General features: G+C 44.0%; 1 protein-coding gene and 3 non-coding genes across 4 annotated transcripts in view; 1 reads left to right on the top strand and 3 right to left on the bottom strand.

Annotated features, from left to right (window-relative positions):
• The first annotated feature begins 11907 nt into the window (after window positions 1-11907).
• The window catches only part of DNAJC5B (DnaJ heat shock protein family (Hsp40) member C5 beta), a 69843-nt gene continuing 61070 nt past the window's right edge, over window positions 11908-20680 (top strand). Inside the window, exons 1-2 of the mRNA XM_072851252.1 lie at window positions 11908-12033; window positions 14627-14757. Of these exons, the coding sequence (XP_072707353.1) occupies window positions 14651-14757 (107 nt within the window). The 5' untranslated portion in view covers window positions 11908-12033; window positions 14627-14650. The remainder of the gene's footprint in view (window positions 12034-14626; window positions 14758-20680) is intronic.
• TRNAA-AGC (transfer RNA alanine (anticodon AGC)) lies at window positions 18489-18561 on the bottom strand. Its single transcript has one exon. It is a non-coding gene; the product is annotated as a tRNA-Ala (tRNA).
• On the bottom strand, window positions 19721-19793 carry TRNAA-AGC (transfer RNA alanine (anticodon AGC)). The gene has a single exon. It is a non-coding gene; the product is annotated as a tRNA-Ala (tRNA).
• Window positions 20466-20554, bottom strand: TRNAY-GUA (transfer RNA tyrosine (anticodon GUA)). Its single transcript is given in 2 exon segments — window positions 20466-20501; window positions 20518-20554. It is a non-coding gene; the product is annotated as a tRNA-Tyr (tRNA).

Raw genomic sequence — 20680 nt, 5'->3', positions numbered from 1 at the left:
TAAAACGTAAAAAATATGAATAAATATACTAGTTTGCAAATTGTTCAAAACCTGCAAGACAGCATGTTTTATAGTATACCTAAAACCAGGGAAAACCGTGACATCTGCTCAGGTTCCCTAAAACCAGGGAGAACCATGACATCTGCTCAGTTGTATGCAGGAGGTTTTACTTACAGACTCAATTCATGATTACGCAAAATAAGTAGAAAAAACATATTCTGCAGTACCTGTAATTTGTCTAAAAAGACAAAAAGAGTGTAAAGCATCTAAAGAAAGATCCTGATACTTTACTGCAGAGCACAAAGATTTGAGAACCAATAGGCCCAAATAGCTTAATTTGGTGAAAGATTGGTTATATTGCTGCTGATCTTGAGCTGGATGATCTGTGGGCAAGCTACATGTCATTGCATCTGTAGCCAAGATAATCAATTCCCAGATAATGGGAGAATTGACTTTAATTTGTTAGAAGTCAGAACTATTACTAATACAGTGCAAGTCAATACCATTTGCATTACAAGTGACTGGTTTATTGCAAGATATGGAAAAAAATGTACAGCGTGAAGCTATGCTCCCAAACAATATATGCATTCAAAGCATAATTGCTTTGTAATTCAATTTTCAGGTATATTTTTGTTTTCTTGTCACTTTATCATGTCTATATGCATGAATGTCCATTTGCAGAAACAATTGATGAAATGGATCTTTCTAAACACTACTTGGAAAAAAATGAACAAATGTTCATCATGCACACTTATTTATAATTGCCACTTATAAAATGTAGGAACAAACATTGTTTTGTATGTGATTTGTAACAATGCATTAATTTAAATTGCATGTGACTTTTAAATAATATGCAAATAGGGAAAGGAAGAATTGGTGAAATCCGTTATTGCAAATTGTCTATTTTGAATTGTGACATCAAAAGTTGATGATGAAAGATTACAAAGTCAGGTGCCTAGCACCAGCAGAGGAGATTGCGATGCGAACGAACAGTAGCAGCATATACCAACTGTCAGCTAGTAATACCTAATATGGATTCTGTTCTGCTCTGGTACGACATATATGCCACAGCAAATCATTTCCCCGTTCTATGGCATGGACTCTGCACACACTAGAAGTCTTTATAATACTGCCCATTCCAGCCAGAGGGTGCTGGTGGCCAATTTCTACTTGCTGTAAGGAGAAGGCTTTTGCCCAGCTTCCCAGGAGAAGCTTCACCTCTCCAGGTGTGTGATTTTGGAATAGAATAAACATGTAACAGTGCAAATTTGGAGAGTTAGCTGTTATTCGATATTCTCGTTTCCATTCGTTAGAACTGTACAAAGCTTCCTGCATGAGCTGACGCATGGTTAACCTGGGCTGGGGACCGGTGGTGCAGCAGGGCAGCAGTAGTTCCCAAGGACTGCAACTGCCTTCCTAAGTAGCTTAGGTACTCTGGTGCTAGGATACCACGGTTTGGGAATCCCTGTCTAATATCTGTAAATTGTTTTGAAATAATATTTTGAAATAACATGGAAAAGTTTGAAGAGCTGGTTTTTAAGGAAAGCAAGAAACTAAAGTACCTCGCTTCCCCTGAAGTGAATCATCCTCCCCCCCACTTTTGGGAAAAAAAAAGGAAGTAGAATTTAATGTGAGTAAAACCCACAAGGCTCCCCAGTCACATAGAGTAATTTATGGAAAATTTTATAAATAAGAGCTGGAAATGATTGGGTGCTCATTTTCTGTCAATGTCAATCAGGAGTTCTGTCCCTGATTTATAGAGGGCTGGGATCTCACCTTCTGAATCAAAAGGACATTAAAAATTATTTTGTAGGTTTTATAGCAGCCATAAAATTCTTTATTGAATTCTGTGTGATTTCCATAAAGTCCATAGGACTCTTCAATATAATAAATGCTTTGTAATCGATTTGCCTGAACTCAGAAATACGAGTTATGGTAAAGCCTGTGAATATTCACCCCCAAAGATTGTTTTCTGGTAAAGCATAATTCTTCATTTATTGATAGCAATTACCACTGAATTTTATGGCCTGAATTTTATGGCCTGAATTTTTTATTGCAATCAATAGATAAATCATAAAGTTGAAAAGTGCATGATGTTCTTTAGCAGGGAATAAATGCCAGCACTCAATTATATTTACAATTATATTGACCTTAATATGGACAAATCAGCCGACTTGGAAATAAGCAACTACTAAGCAGCGGCCATAATTTTAATACTGGTTTCTTGCTCCAAAGGACAGCCCGCGCTCTGTTGTCACAGCTGCCTAATTGAAGTTTGGTTACACAGCTGGATCACGCACCAGTGACCGCTCCACGGCTTTGGCAACTCATTGCTGTTACACTAACTTTTTGTTTCTCAGTCATAAGCAAATTAAAGCAGGCAGCTGCAAAATCATCAATAGGTTACATTCCTTAGCTGTTCTTGGTATGAAATAAACAGGAAAATGAAGCTCTCCTTGGTCTTAATTAGTTCTTATAAAAGTTGGCAGGGAAACAAAGACATTTGCACACTCCTTTATTTTTATAAGAGACTTGCCTGAAAGAAAAACCTCAGACATGTAATTTCCTTTTTTTTTTCCCCTCCCCTACTTAATGCTCTCAGTCAGAGGCTAACCCAGCACCCTCCCTCTAAGGGTAGAAAGAAAGGTGGTTTGGCAAGGGGTTATGCTATGTCTCTTTTGCGCGGATCGGGGCAGGTCCTGGAGAGCCTGCACAAGCTGTTTCCACAGTGATAGGCCACATGCTGTATTTACAGTCTGCTGTACGGGTAATTCATCTGCAGGAGAAGCCTTAGCCGAGCGCTGTGGTTCCACAATCATTACCGCTGGCTCTGGGCCATGCCACATCACCCAGCAGTACAAATTTGATCTGGATCAGGTGTGGGCACATGATTACATTTTTGTCAAATTAGCAGAGCGCTTCGTGAGGATTTTACGCTGCCTGTCTGCTTTTATCCTGGTTGCAGAGGAACACGTAGTGCCGGAACCACAGAGGGTTAGGGCTGTGCGGGCAGCCGGTGCCTGTTGTAGCAGTCATCCCGCCGGGGCAAAGTTAACCTGTCAAAGTTTTGTTTGAACAAATTGAATTGGCAGAGAGCATTTCAACAGGAACAGCACATTGTGTCATGCACCCATGGCACTGTAAAGCTGGCAGCAGAAGCCTCCAAAATATTTAATGGGCTGTCAAACATTGGCCTGTCCTATAGCCACAGACTAGTCCGGAGGAGTCTTAATTCTTCTAATTCGTGCTGTTTTCCATAGAATTTACTTGTGCTTCGCACTTGTATGGTATTCTGGCCCCTATATACTTTTTAAGGTGCAGTTTTGTGGTGAGCTGAAGACAATGTAAGACTTTACTGCTGCTGAAAAGGTGTGATGTCACCACTTCCATTGCATCAGCTCTAGTAATGAAGCCAGTCATGGAGTGAGTCAGACTAGCAAGTTGATTTAACTGAAAACTAAGGAAAAAAAAAAGAAAGAAAATCAGTGAAAGTTTGGACCGCTCCTTTGCTGGCAGCCCTCAGACTGACTTGAGCCAACTGTAAGCCCACAGGTTCAGACTTTGAGTTTCAGCTCTGAGTATTTTCTAGCTGAAAGGTCTTGTCATATTAAAGGGGGGGGGAACCCTAAGAACAGTTGTGATAAATGGTTAACAATGAAGCTACTAATTTACTCAAATGTTAGTCTGCTGAATTATTGGGAAATGTTTCCAGTGGCTTTTTCTACACCTACTATGTGGAGAGTATCATTCATATTCATGTTCTTGCTTCTTTACTTTATTGGTGAAATATTTATTCTAATTAAATACATTTTTAGAAATTTTTACTTTCTCCCAGTAAGTGACATTCAGAAAAAAAAATGTATCTGAGGCTTCTGTCTTCTCATCCATTAATCTGTAATTCCTCTATTTTGCATATTGCTTTAATTCTTTGATTTTTAACTCAACAGCTGGACAGACATTCCTCTCTGGATCTAGATAGCCGAATAAGTTACGACCGTTACTCATCAGCACTTTAGAAAGAGTTTACCTTTCTCAGCCATCAATTAAGTGAGCATTTCTAAGACAGGGTAATAAATCTTATGTGAGGATTAATGAAGCTTTAAAAAGAAATGGCTACTGACTGCCATCTCCCCTGCTGCATCCCCTCCCTCCTGGGGACAATTTTGGTAAGGAGCCAGCTTGTAGGAATTTGGGAGAGAATAGTTAGGAGGTTGGTGCAGGATGGAACTGAGGACTATGTTGGGGATTTCAGGAAAGAGCTTGCTTAGACAAAGACTGCAGGAGGTATCAAAGACTGGTTTAAGAAAACTGTGTGAAGGAGGAACAAGTGGAGAGAACTGTTAAGTACTGGAGAAAGGTTGTACCTGGCGGGGAGGACTGAAAGCAGCTGTTGATTCCCAGGAGCAGGTACTGAGAAGATGTGGTACTGCCACTGCTAATCTGTTTCTGGTAAAATAAGCTTAAAAATAGTTCAAAGCACTCATTTATACTGTTCAAGCTAATCGTACTGATTCTTAGCTGTAGCTGATTAGGCTGTGCTAAAATTAATAACTCTGCTATCAAAACTATAGGTTTGTTAACTTACAATAAGAAGTGGTGGAATAATGCCTTAAAGTGCTACAGCTGTTTGCAAAATAAATTACCAAGGCACTGCCTAAATAAGGACTTAGGAGACTCTCTTACTTCACTTTTACTTGAACCCCTAGATAAGTCAGCTCTGAGTTGTCAAAGCTATATAAACTAGGGACTTCCTATCCTTTGCTTTTCAGAAAGAAATTTAAATTGAAGCCAGAGAGATTATGATGATTTATGTCTTAGTTATGGCTACCTCCATGACCCACTTTAAATTAGGGAGGGTAGATGGAACTTTCTCCTAAACTGCAGATGAAAATAAAATTCCCTGTGTTCCACTGAGTATCTTGTTGAAAAAACTAAGTATATTACTATTACTTAAAACTTCATTTTTAAGCCTCTAATTTAATTTTTAGGGAAAAAAGTGTTTATATGCATATAACTTAGGTAGTCCACCAAGCCTTTGAACTAGATCTACTGGAATGAGGTAGGAAGTTACAGTTCTGGATTGCTTCTCTGTGTCAAACTGGCCACGTAAAGGCATGAGCAATTTGGATATGTAACAGACTGTTCATTTAAGGTTCATGCTTCTTGAGTTTGTTACTTTTTTCCAATACTGAAGTTGTTGAAAGATATTAAAAACCCAACATATATTTAAATCGAGATATTTTATGTGAATAGTAACAGAAGGTCACAATATGTTCAGAGGATTCAAATATATGACTGTTCTCTTATGAATACTTACTTCTTGTATAGATGGAGTTGCAGATGGGTTACCAGATGGAATACCTTCCTTCCAATATAGTTATATGTATTTAAAAATGGATGCAATGCAATCTTATTATTTAAATCAATTCTGTTATTACTTTTGAAGCCATAATGACACTACCTATTCTGTAACAGAGAAATATGGCAAGATGAATGTAATTTATTGCTGTAGAATCGTTGGGCTCATCTGAGATCTTAAAAGGCTCGCTCTGAAGAAAGGACCTTAAACCAGTCCTCTCTTCTTTAGGAGATTGGTTGACTGTCTAACAGGTAGCATGCAATACAGTTCAGGCAGGGCTCTAGATGTCCAGGAGCATGTGAAGCAGAACTGGCTAAAAAGAAGTGACAAGAACATTTTGGGATATAGCTACCTCAGAAGTACTCTTCCCTTGTTAACAAAAATCAGTCCCTGTGCCTGAGCCAGAGGCCCAGCACATCTTGGCAGAAGCATCCTTTTCCACTTGCTCAGTCTTTTGCCCTTTGATTAGCTTGCTCAGTTGGGTGTTATTAATGTTGACATCACCATAGCACACTATTCAAAAATAAAACAAAAGATAGATCCTGCCCAAAGAGTGAAAAAACAGTACATACTACCACTGTACACACCCTTTCTCAGTGTACATGTTCCCTATCTCATCAGCCTACTGTACTTCACTCATATCCTCATGCTGTACTTGTTTTGTGTCTTTTTTTTTCAGACTGCCATTTATTCACCTGTGAAAAGTCATCAACTAGCAAGAGCTCTTGTTTCAGTCTCCTCACCTGCCTTCTTTCTCTTGTCACTTCTGGGCAGTCACCAGTATAAATTCCAACATCCTTGCTAATGTTCTTACCACCTTTTTGGCAGAACAAGGCACAGAAATTGGTGATAATAGTAATCACACTAGGGAAGTTCTGGGGAAAGGAAGCAGGGCCACCTAGAGCCAGTTGCCCTGGACCATGTTCAGGCAGCTTTTGAAGATCTCCAAGGATGGCAATTCCACAACCTCTGTCATGGTTTAAACCCAGTCAGCAACTAAGCACCACACAGCCGCTCGCTTGCCCTCTCCCCCCTCCACCCTGGTGGGATGGGGGAGACAATTGGAAAAAAAAATAAAACCTGTGGGTTGAGATAAAGACAGTTTAATGGGACAGCAGAGGAAGAGAAAATAATAGTAATAATGATAAAATAATGTAGAAAACAAGTGATGCACAATGCAATTGCTCACCACCCGCCGACCGATGCCCAGCCAGTCCCCGAGCAGCGATCGCTGCCCCCCTGCCAACTCCCCCAGTTTCTATACTGAGCATGACATCATATGGTATGGAATAGCCCTTGGGCCAGTTGGGGTCAGCTGTCCTGGCTGTGCCCCTCCCAGCTTCTTGTGCACCTGGCAGAGCATGGGAAGCTGAGAAGCCCTTGACTAGTATAAGCACTGCTTAGCAACAACTGAAACATCAGTGTGTTATCAACATTATTCTCATATTAAATCCAAAACACAGCACTATACCAGCTACTAGGAAGAAAATTAACTCTATCCCAGCCAAAACCAGGACACTTCTCTGGACAACCTGTGCCAGTGCTCGGTCACCCTCACAGGGAAAAAGTGTTTCCTGATGTTCAGATGTTTCTCTGATGTTCAGAGGGAACCTCCTGTGTTTCAGTTTGTGCCCATTGCCCCTGGTCCTGTCACTGGGCACCACTGAAAAGAGCCTGGCCCTGTCCTCTTTGCACCCCTCCTTCAGGTATTTATATACATGGATGAGATCCCCCACCCCAGAGCCCCCTGTTCAGCTCCAGGCTCAACAGGCCCAGCTTTCTCAGCCTTTGCTCATAGGGGAGATGCTCCAGTGCCTTCATCATCTTTGTGGCCCTTCTCTGGACTCTCTCCAGTATGTCCATGTCTTTCTCACACTGGGGAGCCCAGACCTGGACACAGTATTCCAGGTGTGGCCTCATCAGTGCTGAGTAGAGGGGAAGGATCACCTCCCTTAACCTGCTGACTTTACTGAAGCACATCAGCAAGATAATTTATGTCACTCCCCAAATTCCTCTGACTAAAATCAGAGATTTTCTTTCCCTGTCACTACTGGAAGAAAGAGACAGAAGCTGTAGGTTCTCCGTGAAGATCAGGAATGCTCTATCTGTCCACTTCTATCTCTTAGATGCTTTGATGATGTCAGTATTAAGACCGCCAGATTCAACAAACTAAGAAAACAGTTCAGCTTTTAAAAATTGTCTTTCCTTGCCTTGGAAGCTAAAAATTCACACCATTGTTGAGCAATGATGCCAGTCCTTTCATGCATGTATGTGTACCTACCAGTCTTTCAGCTCCAGGCTCTTAGTTCCTGAACTTGCTATGAGCCAGGAAAAGGAGGGAGCGGTGGGAGGAAGGACCAGAGTGACTCAGAGTTCTTCAACCCTTAGCTCTAGTTGTGTGCAACTGGAGGCTTCTGAAGCAACCCCGGACCTCCTGCTCTGTCTGGGCCATGTTTCAAATTTTTATAGGCTCATATGCAGCTTTACCTTTCCAGACATGTTCTGATTTGTCTGTTTTGAAATGCATGCAACATATAAATGAAATGTAAAGGGTAAGACTTTTTAGATATAAGGTCCTTTGGAACTAGGACTGTCTTTTAGTTTTGCATTGCCTGCCACAGTGGTGTTGTGATGCACTATTAGGTGTTACGATACAAAAAAAAAAAAAAAAGAGAAGAGTGAAGAGGTATCAAATTATATGTTTTATTCTTCTAAATTACATAGCTGATCTGACGAAAGAGTTATGACAATTAATTAACGTTTGGGTCTTTTAAAGATTCATTAGGATGTGCTTAGGATGTAGAATCCCCAAAGGAAAAGAAATAGGTTTGCAGAGATTGCGTTCATTTCCTTCAAACAAAACAAAAATGCTTATAAGAAAAGCAATATAGGTTACAGAGCAGTGTTAGCACAACACACCAGAGGGAGCTGTATTCACACAGAACTGCAGGTCTAGGTATGTGAAAAGATTGCAGAAGTGAGTGATGTTTTTCTTGATAATAGGATGTTTATAAGTACAGAGGACTTGGGTAACCTCAAAGTGATTTTATTTTCTTCCTTTTATATTTTTTCCCCTTAATTTGTTCTTACCATTAAAACATGTACTTTGTTTATTTGTTTGTTTGTTTTGCAAGAATGATAAAGTCATTTCAAAGATTGAGATCAAGCAAGTTGATTGAATAATCCGGTTTATTGTCTTCATACAACGTAACAGAATTAGCTGTACCTGCTCTGTTGTTAATGTCCTGGAAAAGATATTTTGACTATGCTATTTTGACTTCTCATAACTATGAAAAACACTCACATTTTAGGTTGAAATGTGCCTTGCTTTATCCTCATCCAAAGCTGAAATTTGAGGGAATGTTTGAAATTAAAGAATATACCTAAGAACAAGAGAAATGTTCAAATCACATGCTTCACATTAAAAAGCATCCACTTAATTTTTTTCATCACCTATCACACTGTTTTCTTCCTTTTTCATAAATAGTGTTTTCATGTGAACATAATTGATTATGCTGGGTTTTAAAAAATTTCTTGATTTATTGTTGCAGTCTTGCAGTAGAATCCAAGCACAAACTCACTGACTCTTGCTGAAGCAGACTTTACCTGGGTTATGGGGCTCCATGAATCCGTTTGCAGGACTGCAGTCTGTGTAAAACTGTACTGGATGTCTGTGGCAGGGTTTAGGTAGCGGGGGGCTGCAGGGGGGCCCTGCGGAAGGAGGTTAGGGGCTGTCCCAGGCTGGATACAGCCAGCTCCACAACAGACCCACTGCAGGACACGGCTGAGCCCATCGGCCAAGCTGGTGGCACCTCTGGGAAAACATATTTAAGAAAGAGCAAAACTGCACGGCAGTGAGGAGCGAGGAAAAGAAAGTGTGAGAAACAGCTCTCTGAACACCAAGGTCAGAGAAGAAGGAAGAGGAGCGGGTGCTGCAGGCGCTGGAGCAGAGATACCCCTGCAGCCCCTGGAAAGGATCACGGTAGAGCAGGTGTTTCCCTTCAGCCCGTGGAAGAGACCATGGTGGAGCATATATTTCCATTCAGCCTGTGGAGAAGGCCACAGTGGAGCAGGTATTTCGCTGCAGGCTGTGAAGAGGCCCACATCAGAGCAGATACCCACAGAGCAGCCCATCCACTCCATGCCGGAGAAGGCAGATATTTCCTGAAGGAACTGCGGTCCATGGAGAGGAGCCCATGCCAGGAGCAGGTTCTCCTGACAGGAACTGTGGCCCATGGAGGACTCACACTGGAGCAGTTCATGAAGGACTGCAGCCTGCAGGAAGGACCCACACTGGAGCAGGGGAAAAGTGTGAGGAGCAGGGAGCAGCAGAGAGGAGCTGTGTATGGGGTTTGCGTGGCAATGTTTTGGTAGCGGGGGGGCTGCAGGGGTGGCTTCTGTGAGAAGCTGCTAGAAGCTTCCCCTATGTCCGACAGAGCCAATGCCAGCTGGCTCCAAGACAGACCCGCCGCTGGCCAAGGCCGAGCCCATCAGTGACAGTGGCAGCGCCTCTGGGATAACATATTTAAGAAGGGGGAAAAAACCTGTGCCACAGAAACTGCAGCCTGGGAGAGGAGTGAGAATATGTGAGAGGAACAACCCTGCAGACACCAAGGTCAGTGAAGAAGGAGGGGGAGGAGGTGCTCCAGGCGCCGGAGCAGAGATTCCCCTGCAGCCTGTGGTGAAGGCCATGGTGAGGCAGGCTGTCCCCTGCAGCCCATGGAGGTCCACGGTGGAGCAGATATCCACCTGCAGCCCATGGAAGTTAACAGTGGAGCAGATATCCACCTGCAGCCCGTGGAGGATCCCATGCCAGAGCAGGTGGATGTCTGAAGGAGGCTGTGACCCCGTGGGAAGCCCACGCTGGAGCAGGCTCCTGGCAGGACCTGTGGCCCCATGGAGAGAGGAGCCCACGCTGGAGCAGGTTTGCTGGCAGGACTTGTGACCCCACGGGGGACCCACGCTGGAGCAGTCTGTTCCTGAAGGACTGCACCCCGTGGAAGGGACCCACGCGGGAGCAGTCCGTGAAGAACTGCAGCCTGTGGGAAGGACTCACCTTGGAGAAGTTCGTGGAGGACTGTCTCCTGTGGGAGGGACCCCACGCTGGAGCAGGGGAAGAGTGTGAGGAGTCCTCCCCCCAAGGAGGAAGGAGTGGCAGAGACAACGTGTGATGAACTGACCACAACCCCCATTCCCCGTCCCCCTGCGCTGCTGGAGGGGAGGAGGTAGAGAACTTGGGAGTAAAGTTGAGCCCAGGAAGAAGGGAGGGGTGGGGGGAAGGTGTTTTAAGATTTATTTTTTATTTCTCATTACCCTACTCTGATTTGATTGGTAATAAATTAAACTTATTTCCCCAAGTCGAGTCTGGTTTTGCCTGTGACAGTAACTGGTGAATGATCTCTCCTTGTCCGTATCTCAACCCACGAGTCTTTTGTTACATTTTCTCTCCCCTGTCCAGCTGAGGAGGGGAGTGATAGAGCAGCTTTGGTGGGCACCTGGCCTCCAGCCAGGGTCAACCCACCACAAGCTGTTATGAACTCACTGCAACCCCCCATTCCCTGTCCGCCCTGTGCCGCTCAGGGGTGGGGGTAGAGGAGTCAGGAACGAAGGAGTGAAGTTAAGCCTAGAAACAGGATGGTGAGGGGAAGGCATTGTTTTAATTTTTGCCTTTGTTTCTCACCATCCAAATCTATTTTAATTGGCAACAAATTAAACTAATTTTCCCCAAGCCGAGTCTGTTTTGCCCGTGACAGTAATTGGTAAGTGATCTCCATATCTTTATCTTGATCCACAAGATTTTCATTTTATTTTCTCCCCTTGTCCTGTTAAGGAGGAGGAGTGAGTAAGTGGCTGGGTGGGGGTCTGGCAGCTGGCCAAGGTCAATGCACCACAAAAACATATCATTTGGAACTGGGTGATCTGGGAGATGAACTTTCTGAGTTTGAAGGATGAACTATTTGGTTCCAAGGATGATGTCCCAAGGTCAATTTTTTTTTTTAAATCTCTGGCATTTACAGTCTTCCCTATTCCAAATGGAAAGGAATGGTTCTCCAGGCTTTTTAATGGTATACGTTAGAAGAGTAGCTCCATCAGAGTAAGCGAAGTACATCTTCTGTTTTGATATAAAATTTTACAAGAACTCAGGAGTCCTAAAGGGTCTTCTTCACTTAATCTTGTTCTGGAAGAGACTATATAGTAAGCCTAAATCATGGCTGGTCTCAGAGAAGTGAACTTTAGAGCAAGACTGTTGTATCTTTAAACAAATTTAATACATTTGTGTGCACAAAAAAAGACAAACTCAAGACTCCGTCAAGAGTAAAGCACAGAACAACTAAGTAAGTACACTGATGTCCCATATTTTTTGGTGTCATTAACTCTCAGATATATCAGCCTTTAGGCTCATGAATGTTTTATTCGTTCTTTCATAGGTCTTCCTGAGAGATAACCAATTGGATACTGAGCAAACAAACAAAAAGAGTAATCAGACTCCACTGACCTGTTTAACCTTGATTGTGAAGGATGAAAAGCAGCAGCCACTTTCCGTGGAACGAGGCTTCTGGTGGCACTTGCTTCTTTCCTTTTGGATTATATTGGCATAAAGACATCAAGATATTGAGCGGATAATGTTGTGAGTTTATACATGCCAGACTGTGTTCCATCCCTTTTTGAAGCAGGTATGTTATTTGAATCACCTTGCCTTATTTTTCAGCGCAAATCCAAATGAATTATGGGTATGGTAGAAAAAAGGCATATTATTACAACCTCTGTATAAGATAGTTCATCCTGGATAGTATAAAATTTGCACAGAAAACATTGAAGTTAACTGAGGTCCCATCCTCTTAGGAGATGTGGAATTGTTGTCAGAATTTGGATTGTCTTTTAATATATTTTATTGTCGGTCAAGGAAGTAAACAACATTTCCTTGTCTCTGTTCCACTGGAACAAAAACACATAGCTCGAAAATAGGATTCTAATGTAATTTCAGCCATCAGGAAAGGATCTAGTACTAAAATTGTAACTGTTATATCTTCCTTAATAAAGAGAGCATAACTTTTTTCTAGAAATGTGTTATCTCATTGTGCTTTTAGTATTTTATAGGACTGCTTTAAATAAGTAAGAAATAACTTGAAGCAGTTAGACCTTCAAGGTGATTAATCACTAAAAGACTGAACAAGGTAGTGAGTTTAAATTTCCATAGCCAACTGGGTTATTAAAATTCTTTTATTAGAAAGTACAAATTACATGATTTTTTAGTTCTTCAGAATAAAATCCATCATAACTTTAATTTTGTTTTATGCTTCAGGGTTGCCATGTAGCTAATCAGCATTATGTAACAGAATTTTAAAATAATGCTGTATATCTGTGACTTCACACAGTTGCCTACCATTATTTTGTGCATTACCAGGCTTGATGTGCCTTGCATGATTCTAGTGTGATCAGGATAGATCCCAGGATTATGTTAAATATGCTCTGGACATACCATTGTTAACAAGTAGCATTGTAACTGCTGCAGGTGATAAAGTAATATCTATATGCTCATATATAATTTCATTCTTAATTGTTACTTTAAAAATAAAAAATCAGTCCACTTAGTTGATGGTTTGTTTACGACACTTAAAAGTAGAAAGGAACTTTTTTTCATCAGATCACGAGACCCTAAATTGTGTGTTAGCTTATTAAGAGAAAGAAAATATCAAAGTAAATATAAATTTAGGTCTTTTAGTAAATCAGATACTATGTGCCAGAATTACTCAGTTTATTATATTTCTGTGTGTACTTACATGGTATTCAATTTTCTTTTTGGTACTGAACAAAGCCAAAGAGCTTAAAAGTGTTACATGGCTGGTTCTGAACCAAAATGTGGCCTAGTAAATAATATATGAATAATCGCAAGATAGTGTTTCTAGCTCAGCAATGAGAAGGGTGAAATAGCAGAGTGGGTAGTCTTATCTAGCAAAACAGGTTCTCAGAAATTTTTCTTACGGCTGGGGTTACAGCTCACTTTTAGGCTTTTTCTCTGATCACTTCTCAAGATTTGGAGAAGGGTGCAACATACAAAGAAATAAAGAGGTTGTGGTGAGTGTTTTGTTGTGGCAAGTCTGCCATCAAAGAGCTGCAGCTTCCTCTTATGAATGATAGGTATCTGTGCCTGGTGTTTCAAATTATTGTTTATATGCGTTTCTTCATGCCATTGCCTAGCATTAGCTAGATCTGGTTTAAAAATGTTTGGTTTTTCAAATCCAGAAGGATGAACTATGAAGTGTAAGGAGGTAGTAGAGCCATTCAGTGGACAATCACTTGTTTGTCTGCTTTGCCTCTGTGATGCACGGAGGAGTGGATGATAGATCTTAAGTGGACTAAACCTGTCAGCCTATGCTTAGCCTTTATTTGCACTATACTATAAGGGCACCTTGTTAAATTTATCACAAGCTCATGAATTCAGCCCAAAGTCTTGTACCTCAAATAAGATAGGACGCTGATTGACATCAGTATTTCTCATGCATAAGTTTGCAATAAACAGTTACTTTTGTAATACTGAGGTCAATTCTTGGTATGTAGTCTCCTTGCCTAGGTCCAGATTCATTCTACCTGTCCTCAGGCACATGAGTTGGGCATGCAGTCATCCTGAGCATGCTGTAGAGGTAATACGGAGAAAGTGCTTGGTCAATTGTCCTCTGAGTATGTATGTCTGTCTGTTGACAATATAAGCGTCTAGTTTGACTAAGCTTCAAACTTAATCACTCAAATTAGGCACCTAAAATTGGTTAGGCTGAATCTGAGTCCTTCTCTTGAGAAAGCAAAAATTCGCCGCTGTGTTGCATTAGGTTATACTCAGAGGTACAAAGCTCTTACCCCACTGCAAGAAGCCAATAGCCTTAACAAATAGTAGAATTATTCTTCTAAGACTTAGAAAAGATAGATGTAAACAAACACAAATAAAAACTAGGTGGAAATATTATGTGCAGGCATTAATGCTGCAGGAAATTTAGCCATTCATTTCAGTGAAAGCAACATCAAGCCTTTAATATGAACGGTGATACCTAACACAAGAGCTTCTGTTCTTTGTTTTTTGCTTTTCCATTTTCCCAAATAATTTAAAAATATCTTAAGGGATGGAGGATAATTTAGAGGAGATTTTATTCTAGCTTCACTTTCATGTATTTTTAACCTTTTACTACCTGATTAAAATCTGTTAAAATGAACAAGAAGAAATATTATCCATATATACTTGCAGTCCCTGCTATTTTAAATTCTATTCTACATTAGCAGCTTTGGCAATGCACTGCTAACATGGCTGAACAAAGGCAACGTGCTTTGTCAACATCAGGGGAAGCGTTATATGAAATCCTGGCCCTAGAGAAGGGAGCAACACATGATGAGATTAAGAAGTCCTACAGGTATGTAAAATGTGCTTTGCAACACGTCTAAAAATACTTGTGTGTCTGGCATGATTATGATGGTAAAACCTTTTGAGTTACCTGCACTGTAGTCATTCATTGTTAGAATTTTTTTTTGCACCATAAGCCTGAAAAGAATCAGAGATGATGCAATGTGAACCTATTTATTTCATCCCACAAGCAATCTGTGTGCTTCATCTAAAATGTTATAATCTAGCTGAATGAGAGGTCAGACTGTTAGGGTAAAATAATGCAGACTATGCTTGTGAAGTGCAGTCTTTGAATACTGCACCCAGTTCTTGTGTTAACAACTTTTCCTGAAGTATGTTGAAAAGTAAAGCCAATGCAGAAAAGTGCTATAATAACGATTCAAGAACTAGAGTAAGAAACATAAGGAGTTCCATCAGTGTATCTTATCATAAAGAAGACGACCAATAGATTATTTGGTTATAGTGTGTAATGTCTTTGAAGGGGAAAAATGCTAGGTGTGAGAAGGTTCTTCACTTTATGAAGGCAGGCATAACCAAAACCAGTGCTTGGAATCTAAAAGCAATTTGAGCTGAAAGAGAGGTACATGGTTTTAACAGTGAGCGTAACCAACCACTGAAACATACTGGCACAGGAAATGGTAGGTTCTCTATTGAAAAAGAAGAGAGGACTTTAAGGTAAGTTTTACTCAAACACGAGTTATCAAAATGGTGAAAAGTATTTTACTGTTGAAAACAAGATCTAGAAGTAAGACTAGAAGATTTTATGGGCCATTTTGCTCTTAAATCTGTTCTGCTGCTATTAAAAAGAGAAAGAACTTTAAATGTCATGAGTGAAATAGATGTTCTTGACATTGAAATATGCCAGACATGTACTTGCAGGTTTAATAAATATAGTAAAACTTTTATTACAGCATCATTCTGGGTGTTGTTGGTTGCACTGTATTACCAGTCAAACTTTAACACAGATTGCTTTTCCTATAAAATGCAAGAATATATTTGAAGTGAAAAAGAGGTTATGAAGTAGATCTACCTGCATCGTTTAGTTTGAATTTTGTTGGGACTCTGTCCTCTGTGTTTTTGAACAAATTGCATCTCTCCTGCTTTCTGTTCCTAAAGGCATATAATCAATGGAGGTGGGAGAAGTAGTGAATGTTCAAACTCTTCACACAATGGAAGGAAAACTATTGACATCTCACGATTCTGTTGTCTTGCATAACTGTACCACTGGGGGATAAACTTACTACAGTATCAAATTCACTCATGACTTGCACCTTCTGTGTCCCTGTAGTATAGCCTGGCTGCAGAAACCATCTTCTGTATCAAACCTCATGTTTTTCTGTTGCTTTTACATTTAAATTTATGAAAAGGAGGCCTTCATTAATCCCCAAAGGAGAGAGTTGTCATGGAAGAATGTAGAATGGAATTAACTATATTTAATGCTGAACATGAAGAAGGATGATTTACACAGTGATCTATGGTAAAACTGACAGTGGTGCTTTATCCATCTTTATTAGTAATTACAGCAAAAAAAAGGCTGCTTCTGACTAAAGTGGAAATGTCAGAGGGATTCACTTTTAATGGAGTAGCTGTAAATATTTGCAAGATAAAATGATGAGTCAGTCTCATAGATTTGCTTTAATTATCTTTTAATTTATGCTAATCCAAAAATCTGCTGCTAAACTGGTATTCTTTAGTAGAAGGTATAAAACCAGCAATACCTGATTCTGAGTTTCTTGCCACTATTAATTAAGTCAGTATTAATCATACTACCACAGCCCAGGGCAAAATTTACTTTTTAATAAACATGACAGAGGTACCTCTCTGTGCTTTTATTTGGAGTTTGGCACAGTCTAATTTATCAAGGAGTAAAGCTAATAGGCTTCTAATCAGCAGAATTTCAAAGGAGACCTGTTTATGTTCACTACCCTACAAAAAAATCTTTAGAAACTTTTTTGGCATAATAACTTAAACTGTACTTTGCCTTCTGCTTTTCAGTCTGACAGTGAAGGAATATACAGAGAGATACTGTATTTCTTATATATTCTTCAGAAGTTTGGAAAGATCCAATCTGATAGACGATTTACAAAAACATAAGTACATCAACATCTCTGTGAGTGAGTACACATTGGAGATTTAGAATTTTGTTAGCAAATGACTGCAGTACCCTGAATGCCATTTACTGACTGCCAAAAAAGAGGGATAATCACCTATGCATATTCCAATGCCCTGTGCTACTTCTGATACAGCCCTGAATTCTCTCATCCTCTGCGGACATGACTAGGTTGGGCCCCAGGCAAAGGGCACTGTATCCAGGCAAGGGGAATGAAAAACGTTGGAGAATGCGGGCATCGATCCCGCTGCCTAGCGAGGGCTCTACCACTTGAGCTAATTCACCAGCCCATGGCCCCTGCCTGAGGTCCCCTCCCCTCCCAGGCACCCAGTTTTCTCCTCAGCAGGAAGAAACACAGGCTTGCCTTACACCCGCATTGCCCACGACCTCTCAGGCCCGCACCACCTGACCAGGGCAGACCCAGCCGTGGTGGCTCGCTCCAAGCGAGCGTCCAGAGCAGAACGTACAAGCGTCATGGTGAGGAAGGGACAACGGCATGCCAGGAGGTCACTGCATAGGGCAGGGTGACGATCACGTCCAGCGAGTGCCAGGCAGGTCCAGACTGACAAGCCAGGGATGAGGTCAAGACAGAAGATCTGTCTGCGCGTCAGCGTCTGTATCAAGGGTCGCTGCGGCTGGACATCTCCGTGGCCGTGGCCATGGCCACGGCTGAGCTAGAGACCAGGACTCCTAGGGTATAGCTCGGAAGGAGAGCGGAGGCCCAGGCAGGGCTGAACGCAAATACAGCTCCTGGACCCATGGGTGGAGGTGGAGGCCCCACACGAGGCTGGTCAGGGCCAGTCAGGCCTATTAGGGCTCTCAGGGCCCGGACGAGACGTAAGGGTAGCCATGCAAGGGAGCCTGCAGTCCTCTGCTCCACCAGCAGAGCTGCTGATGGACTGGCAGGGCCCCATCCCAGCTCTGCCTCCACGACAGAGCAATCAAAGAAATCAGCTCGCATGAGACCTCAGGACATCTCTACTCAAACCTCCTCCAAGCAGCCTGAGCTTGGGGATCACAGCAGCTTGCTCAAAGCTTCATCCAGTCGGCTCGTGCCAGCCTCCAAGCATGGAGACTGCAGAGCACGCCGGGGCACCCTTCTTCTCCTGCCTGCCTGGCGTGAGGGGAGAACAAATTGAACCCGCCCTGCTTCAGTTGCGGGCCGTTGTTTCTCACGCCTCTCGCAATCACCGCAGTAAAAGGCCTATACCTGTTGAATCAATAATCTCCTGACAGGCATTTGAAAGCTGCTGTTTAGCTCCCCCAAAGCCCTCTCTTCTGCAGGCTCTGGACAAGCCCACGTTCACTGGCATCTCCTCACGGGGCAAATGCGCCTGCTCCCAACCGTCACGGTGGCCTTGTTCCCAGGTCACCGCTCTTGGTCAATGTCTGTCTTCTACGCAGAGGCCCGAAGCTGGCCGTGTTATTCTCGATGCCATCAGTCAAGTGCTGAGTAAAAGTGCTGAGTAAAATCCCTTCCCTCGATCCAGGGCCCGGGCTGCCCTTGGTGCAGCCCTGGATGCTGTCCTTTTCTGTGCGGCCCAGGTGCACCGCGAGCTCCCCACAGCCCCCAGAGGACAGAGGGCCCCAGGCAGAGGGCCCTGTGTCCAGGCAAGGGGAGTGAAAAGCATTGGAGAATGCAGGCATCGATCCTGCTGCCTCTCGCATGCTAAGCGAGCGCTCTACCACTTGAGCTAATTCCCCAGCCCACGGCCTCTGCCTGAGGTCCCCCGTCCTCCCAGGCACCCACCCCTGACCCAGGATGCCCTGCACCCAAAGCCTGGGCCTCCCAACAGCCTCGCTCTCACACCCCCACCCACTCACCCACTCACTTTCCCGCCGGGGGTGACCCCTGACAACCTCGCTGCTCAGGACCACCATCCCCTGCCCAGGGTTCACCTGAAACTGCCTGGGCTGGTCGTCTTCCCCACCTCAGGCAAGAGTTCAAGGCTGGGCAGCCCTTGACGGGCAGCCACCCGGGCAGGGCCAAAAGGCAGAGGTGCCGCAGTGTCTGGGCCAGAGCCAAAAGGGCACTCCTTCGAGCCGGAGTTGAACCAGCGACCTAAGGATGGCCGTGCAAGGGAGCCTACAGTCCTCTGCTCTACCAGCTGAGCTATCGAAGGAATCATGGGGCCCTGCCCCTTGCCTCGCCCATCACACGCTCATCCAACACTTCTCCACGCCAAGCGCAGAATGACGCCTCTACTCCCACATCATGCTTCAAACAGCCTCAGCTCCAACATCACACCACCTTGCTCAGCCCTTTCGCCCATCAAATCATGCGGACCCCCAAACAGGAGAACTCCACAGGCTCCTTGGACGTCATCTTCTACAGCTGGACTCTCCTCAGGGCCAAAAAGCTTACCCATATCCACCTGCACTCATCTTGACCCAATGTCACTGTGCCGTCTTTTGCCCTCTGCTCAAGCACCAGACAAAAGGACAGCATTTCCTCTGCTCGCTAACCGCCTCCTAAGTGCTGGAAGGTCCTGCGTAAGGCCTCTGAACTTCGCTTTCTCCAGGCTGAACATGCTCAGTGTCCTCAGCCCATCCTCACACAGAAATCCCTCCGTTCCCTGAGCTTCTTGGTGGCCCTCCACTGAATTGCCTCCACTTCATTGATGTCTCTCCTGTACACGGGAGCTCAGAGCTGGACACAGGACTTGAGATGACATTTGACGTCTGTCAAGCAAAGAGGGAGAAAAGAAGGTCCCCTGTTAAACTGCCCACGCTGCTCTTGTAACTACCCCAGGACGTTGTCCTACCCTTTGCTGTCTGGGTGCACTGCGAGCTCCCACGGCCCCCAGAGGACACGGGCCCCAGGCAAAGGGCCTTGTGTCCAGGCAAGGGGAGCGAAAAGCAGTGGAGAATGCGGGCATCGATCCCGCTGCCTCTCGCATGCTAAGCGAGCGCTCTACCACTTGAGCTAATTCCCCAACCCACGGCCTCTGCCTGAGGTCCCCTCCCCTCCCAGGCACCCACCCCTGACCCAGGCTGCCCTGCACCCAAAGCCTGGGCCTCCCATCGGCCTGGCTCTCACACCCCCACCCACTCACCCACTCACTTCCCTGCTGGAGGTGCCCTCTGACAAAACCAGAACTCGGGGTCAAGTCACTTGGGAGCCTGAGTGCAGCCCCACCACCACGTGCATTTGGCTGTCGGAGCTCAGAAACAACTTGGAGCGTGTGCAAATGGTGGCCTTGCATGAAAATGCTACGAGAAGCCTGAGCAGGGGCCCGGCCCTCCTTGGCACGGGAGATGCTTTGAAGCTGAGCCTCTTGCCCTTCCTGAGACCTTCCTGAGAACCACTGCATCTGGCCTGCAGCTCTGCCTGTGCCTGCCCACGTTCCTCATTGATGCTGAGCCTGGCCGTGACCCTTGGACTCAAGCAGCCTGCCTGAACTCCCACTGGCTCGAGCAGGGCCGTGGGAGCTGCCTGTCCACCGCACGACTGCGACTGAAGCTTGTGCAGCCCTCCCAGTTGGGCCCGAGCAGCCTTTGGCCTCAGACGCTCCGTTCTGACCTCACAAGTGCCTCCTCAGCGTGAACTTTCCTGCTTAAGAGACAAAGGTGCCGCAGGGTCTGTCTGGGCCAGAGTCAAAGGGCGCTCCTTCGAGCCGGAGTTGAACCAGCGACCTAAGGATGGCCGTGCAAGGGAGCCTACAGTCCTCCGCTCTACCAGCTGAGCTATCGAAGGAATCATGGGATAGCACTGACACCTCGCGCCTCCATCACACCCTCATCCAACCTTTCTGCTCTCACACCACTCCCGCATACCCGCATGACTCTCCCCAGCAGGAAGAAACACAGGCTTGCCTTACAC

The sequence above is a fragment of the Ciconia boyciana genome, chromosome 2 (genome assembly GCF_034638445.1).
Source record: "Ciconia boyciana chromosome 2, ASM3463844v1, whole genome shotgun sequence".
NCBI classification, from domain to species: Eukaryota; Metazoa; Chordata; class Aves; order Ciconiiformes; family Ciconiidae; genus Ciconia; species Ciconia boyciana.
The sequence above is the reverse complement of the archived record's forward strand: the minus strand, read 5'-3'. Positions and strand labels throughout refer to the sequence as shown.